Raw genomic sequence first — 6408 nt, forward strand, 5'->3', positions numbered from 1 at the left:
CAGTTTTAGGGTGGATTTGAGCAGATTTAGGGTGGATTTGGGGCAGATTTGGGGTGGATTTGGGGCAAATTTAGGATGGATTTGGGGTGCATTTGGGGCAGATTTAGGGTGGATTTGGGGCAGATTTGGGGCAGATTTGGGGCAGGTTTAGGGTGGCTTTGGGGCAGATATGGGGCTGGGGGGCAATAGGGCAGTTTTGGGACAGATTTAGGATGGATTTCGGGCAAATCTGGGGCAGATTTGGGACACATTAGGGGCAGTTTTAGGACGGATTTTGGGCGGATTTGGGGCAGTTTTAGGGTGGATTTGGGACAGATTTAGGGTGGATTTGGGACAGTTTTAGGGTGGATTTGGGGCAGATTTGGGGTGGATTTCGGGGAAGATTTGGGACAGTTTTGGGACAGTTTTAGGATGGATTTAGGGCATATTAGGGGCAGTTTCAGGGTGGATTTGGGGCAGATTTAGGGTGGATTTGGGGCAGATTTAGGGTGGATTTGGGGCAGATTTGGGGCAGTTTTAGGGTGGATTTGGGGCAGATTTGGGTCTGGGGGTTTCCAGTGTGGGATCCCCCAGTGTCCCCTCTGACCCCACAATGTCCCCTCTGACCCCCCACAGTGTCCCCTCTGACCCCCCAGTGTCCCCTCTGACCCCACAATGTCCCCTCTGACCCCCCAGAGTCCCCTCTGACCCCACAATGTCCCCTCTGACCCCACAATGTCCCCTCTGACCCCACAATGTCCCCCAGGGCTTTGGGGTCCCCAGGCTGGGGCTGCAGGGAGCTGGACTGGGAGGGACTGGGAGGGACTGGGGTTAAACTGGGACTGGACTGGACTGGACTGGGGTTAAACTGGGAGTGGACTGGGGTTAAACTGGGACTGGACTGGGAGGGACTGGAGTTAAACTGGGACTGGACTGGGAAGGACTGGGGTTAAACTGGGGCTGAACTGGGAGGGACTGGGACAGGACTGGGACTGGACTGGGGTTAAACTGGGACTGGACTGGAGTTAAACTGGGACTGGACTTGGGTTAAACTGGGAGTGGACTGGGGTTAAACTGGGACTGGACTGGGAGGGACTGGAGTTAAACTGGGACTGGACTGGGAAGGACTGGGGTTAAACTGGGGCTGAACTGGGAGGGACTGGGACAGGACTGGGACTGGACTGGGGTTAAACTGGGACTGGACTGGAGTTAAACTGGGACTGGACTTGGGTTAAACTGGGAGTGGACTGGGGTTAAACTGGGACTGGACTGGGAGGGACTGGGGTTAAACTGGGGCTGAACTGGGAGGGACTGGGACAGGACTGGGACTGGACTGGGGTTAAACTGGGACTGGACTGGAGTTAAACTGGGACTGGACTTGGGTTAAACTGGGACTGGACTGGGAAGGACTGGAGTTAAACTGGGACTGAACTGGGAAGGACTTGGGTTAAACTGGGGCTGCAGGGAGCTGAACTGGGAGGGATTGGGGTTAAACTGGGGTTAAACTGGGACTGGACTGGGGTTAACCTGGGACTGGACAGGGTGTTGGAGCTGTACTGGTTCTGTACTGGTTCTGTGCTGGTGCCATACTGGGAGCTCTACTGGTTCTGTACTGGTGCCATACTGGGAGCTGTGCTGGTGCTGTAGTGGAGCTTACAGGTGCTGTACTGGTGCCGTACTGGGAGCTGTACTGGTGTCATACTGGTGCTGTACTGGGATTTGTATTGGTGCTGTACTGGTGCCATACTGGTGCTGTACTGGGAGCTGTACAGGAGCTGTACTGGTGCCGTACTGGTGCCGTACTGGTGCCATACTGGTGCTGTACTGGGAGCTGTACTGGTGCCGTACTGGTGCTGCAGCAGAGCTCTCTTGGGTACTGGAGCTGTACTGGTGCTGCACTGGTGCTGTACTGGGAGCTGTACTGGGAGCTGTATGGGAGCTGTACTGGTGCCATACTGGGATCTGCGGTGGTTCTGTACTGGTGCCGTACTGGTGCCATACTGGTGCCATACTGGTGCCATACTGGGAGCTATACGGGAGCTGTACTGGTGCCATATTGGTGCTGTACTGGTGCCATACTGGTGTTGCACTGGTCCTGTACTGGACAATTGGTTCTGTACTGGGAGCTGTCCTTTTGCTGTACTGGTGCCATACTGGGAGTTGTACTGGTGCTTTACTGGTGCTGTACTGGTGCCATACTGGGAGTTGTACTGGTGCTGTACTGGTGCCATACTGGTGCCACACTGGGAGTTGTACTGGTGCTTTACTGGTGCTGTACTGGTGCTGTACTGGTGCTGTACTGGTGCCGTACTGGTGCCAATTGGTGCCATACTGGTGTCATACTGGACCTGTACTGGTGCTGCACTGGGAGTTGTACTGGTGCCGTACTGGTCCCGTACTGGTGCTGTAGTAGAGCTTTACTGGAGCTGTACTGGAGCTGTACTGGTGCCAATTGGTGCCGTACTGGTGTCATACTGGAGCTGTACTGGTGCCATACTGGGAGTTGTACTGGTGCCATACTGGGAGCTGTACTGGTGCTGTACTGGTGCCGCACTGGAGCTGTAGCAGAGCTATACTGGAGCCATACTGGTGCCGTACTGGGAGTTGTACTGGTTCTGTACTGGTGCCGTACTGGTGCTGTACTGGAGCTGTAGTAGAGCTATACTGGTGCTGTACTGGTGCTGTAGTAGAGCTGTACTGGTGTTGCACTGGTGCCGTACTGGTGCTGTACTGGTGCCATACTGGTGCCACCCTGGGATCTCTAGTGGTACTGTCCTTGGTGCTGTAGCAGAGCTGTCCTGGGTACTGGTGCTGTACTGGTGCCATACTGGGATCGTACTGGAGCTGTACTGGGATCGTACTGGTGCTGTACTGGTGCCATACTGGGATCTGTACTTGCCGTACTGGAGCTGTCCTTGGTCCTTGTGTTGGTCCTGTCCAGTCCCTCCCAGTCCTCCCCAGTTCAATCCCAGAACCTCCCAGTTCCAACCCAGTCCCTCCCAGTCCCTCCCAGTCCATCCCACTTCCATCCCACTTCAATCCCAGTCCATCCCAGTCCATCTCAGTCCACCCAGTTCAATCCCAGTCCATCCCAGTCCCTCCCAGTCCATCCCAGTCCCTCCCAGTCCCTCCCAGTCCATCCCAGTCCATCCCAGTCCACCCAGTTCAATCCCAGTCCATCCCAGTCCCTCCCAGTCTATCCCAGTCCATCCCAGTCCCATACTGGTCCCGTCCCGCTCCAGTTCACACCGCACGGCCCGCTCCTTGTGGCGCCCCCTCCCCAAATCCCCCTCCCCTGTCCCTGTCCCTGTCCCTGTCCCTGTCCCTGTCCCACTCCCCGTGTCCCCACCGCCCCCTCCCCGTGTCCTCTGTCCCCCTCCCCTGTCCCCTGTCCCCCTCCGCTGACCTCTCGCCCCCTCCCCTGTCCCCCTCCCCCTCCCCAAATCCCCACCGCCCCCTCCCGCTGTCCCCTTTTGTGTGTTGTGTTCGCCCCCTCCCTGTCCCTGTCCCCTCCTCATGTCCCTCCCCTGTCCCTACTGCCCTCCCCAAATCCCCGCGCTCCCGCTGTCCCCGTCCTCTCCTCATGTCCACTGTCTCTCTCCCCATCCTTGTCCTTACCCCCACGTCCCTGTCCTTCCTCTGTCCCCACACCCCTGCTCATGTCCCTGTCCCCTCCCAAAATCTCACCGCCCTCTCCTCTGTCCCCTGTCCCGCCGCGCTGTCCCCGCTGTCCCCTCGCCCCCTCCCCATGTCCCCACGCGCCTCCTCAAATCCTCTACCCCCCAAATCCCTTTGCCCACTCCCATGTCCCTCGCCCCCGTCCCTGTCCCCTCCTGCTGTCCCCTGTCCCCTCCCCTGTCCCTGTCCCCCGCGCTGTCCCCCCGCGCTGTCCCCGCTGTCCCCGCGCGCTGTCCCTGCCCGGCCTCCGTCGCGGCCCTGCCGGGTCCTAGAGCGAGCCGAGCCGGGCCGAGCCGAGCCGAGCCGAGCCGAGCCGAGCCGAGCCGAGCCGAGCCGAGCGGCGGGCCCGAACCCCCCCGAGCCCCCCCGGGCCATGCGGCCGCGCCCCCCCCCGGCCCCGCCATGTCCCGCCGTGTCCCCCCCCGCCACGCGCCACCCCCCGCGCCCCCGCTGTCCTCCAGCTGGCCCCTGCTGGGACCCCCCCGCCGCAGCGTCTGGTACATCTACAGGTACGCCGCGACCCCCGGGACACCCCCCGGGACCCCCAGGGACACCCCGGGACAGGGACATCCCCCCCGGGCCAGCCCCAGCCCTGTCCCCTCCCCTGTCCCCATCGCGGTCCCCCTGCGCGTCCCCACCGCGGTGACATCCCCCCCCTCCTGGTGACATCCCCCCCCTCCCGGTGACACCCCCGTGTCGGTGACAACCCCCCAGAAACAATCCGGGACCCCCAGGGACCCCCCGATAGCGGGACATCCTCCCCGGGCCATCCCCGTCCCTGTCCCCTCCCCTGTCCCCATCGCGGTCCCCCTGCGCGTCCCCACCGCGGTGACATCCCTGTGTCGGTGACAGTCCCCAGGGACCCCCGGGGACAATCCGGGACCCCCAGAGACCCCCCGGGAGTGGGACATCCCCCCCGGGCCATCCCCGTCCCTGTCCCTTACCTTTGGGGTCCCCCTGCGCGCGCCAATCGCGGTGACATCCCCTGTGTCATTCTGCGACACCCCCGGGACCCCCAGGGACACCCCGGGACCGGGACCACCCCCCCCCGGGACAATCCGGGACCCCCAGGGACCCCCCGATAGCGGGACATCCCCCCCGGGCCATCCCCGTCCCTGTCCCCATCCCTGTCCCCCTGCGCGTCCCCACCGCGGTGACACTCCCGTGTCGGTGACAACCCCCCGTGTCACCTCTCGGGACCCCCCGGGACCTCCCCGGGCCCCTGTCGCCTCCCCAGTCCCTGTCGCCTGTCCCCATCGGGGTCCCCTCACCCCCCCATCCCGGTGACACTCCCCTGTGCCCCACGATGTGCCCCTGATGTCCCCCCGATGTCCCCCCGATGTCCCCCGGGACCCCCCAGGACTTCCTCATGTCCCCTCTGAGGTCCCCCAGGACCCCTCGATGTCCCTGGATGTCCCCGATGTCTCAGGACCTCTTCATGACCCCCCAATGTCCCTCGATGTCCCCAGGACCTCTCCGTGTCCTCTCTGATGTCCCTCAATGTCCCCTGATGTCCCCCTGATGTCCCTCCATGTCCCCCCGATGTCCCCTCCGTGTTCTCCCATGTCCCCCAGGACCCCTCCATGTCCCCCCGATGTGCCCCCGAAGTCCCCCCGATGTCCCCTCCTGTCCCCCTCAGGTCCCTCTGTCGCTGTTTGTCCCCCCGGGGGGACAGAGGACATTGTGGGGGGGAGACTTGTGGGGCCAGGGGGACATGGGGACAGTGTGGGGACACTCGAGGGGACACAGGGACAGTGTGGGGACACTCCGGGTGACACGGGGTGGACATGGGGATGGTGTGGGGACACTCCGGGGGACATGGGGACAGTGTGGGGACACTCAGGGGGACACGGGGGGGACACAGGGACAGTGTGGAGACACTCGGTGACACTCAAGGGGACACGGGGACAGTTTAGGGACATGGGGTGACACTCGTGGGGACACAGAGGGGACACGGGGGTGTCCCACGTTGGGGGGTGGGGCTGCAGGAGAGCCACCTGACCTCATTGTCCCATGGATGTCCCCAGTGTCACCTCTGGGGGTGTGCCCACCCTGTCCCCCCATGGCGCCTCTTTCCCCATGTCCCCAATGTCACCAATGTCCCAAATACCCCCAATGTCCCCAATGATGTCCCCAATCCCCTCAATGTCCCCAATACCCCCAATATCCCCAATGTCCCCATTGTCCCCACCGATGTCCCCATGTCCCTAATATCCCCAGTGTCCCCAATACCCCCATTGTCCCCAACATCCCCAATCCCCCCAATATCCCCAATGTCCCCAATGATGTCCCCAATGTCCCGAGTGTCCCCAAATCCCCCATTGTCCCCAATCCTCCCAATGTCCCCAATGTCCCCAATATCCCCATAATGTCCCCAATATCCTCAGTGTCCCCAATGTCCCTGATATCCCCAATGTCAATGTCCCCAATGTCCCCAATCCCCTCAATGTCCCCAATACCCCCAGTGTCCCCAACATCCCCAATCCCCCCAATATCCCCAATGTCCCCAATGATGTCCCCAATGTCCCCAATGTCCCCAATGTCCCCAATGTCCCCCTGTCCCCACCTTGTCCCCCTGTCCCCGCAGTGATTACATCATCAAGGAGAAAACGGTGTTGCTGCAGAAAAAGGACAGCGAAGGGTTTGGCTTCGTCCTGCGAGGGGCCAAGGGTGAGGGCTGGGGGGTTGGGGATTGGGGGGATTTTGGGGGATTTTGGGGGATTTGGGGGGATTTGGGGAGATTTTTGGGGG

The 6408-nt window shown here is 61.6% G+C and overlaps 1 protein-coding gene across 1 annotated transcript in view; it reads left to right on the plus strand.

The window, feature by feature from the left end:
* SHANK1 (SH3 and multiple ankyrin repeat domains 1) overlaps positions 1-6408 on the plus strand; it is a 142330-nt gene that overhangs the window by 80924 nt on the left and 54998 nt on the right. Inside the window, exon 15 of the mRNA XM_085045404.1 lies at positions 6245-6327. Coding sequence (XP_084901530.1) covers positions 6245-6327 — 83 coding nt within the window. The remainder of the gene's footprint in view (positions 1-6244; positions 6328-6408) is intronic.

Source organism: Lichenostomus cassidix, unplaced genomic scaffold (genome assembly GCF_008360975.1).
Source record: "Lichenostomus cassidix isolate B80296 unplaced genomic scaffold, HeHo_3.0 HiC_scaffold_38, whole genome shotgun sequence".
Classification (NCBI taxonomy): domain Eukaryota; kingdom Metazoa; phylum Chordata; class Aves; order Passeriformes; family Meliphagidae; genus Lichenostomus; species Lichenostomus cassidix.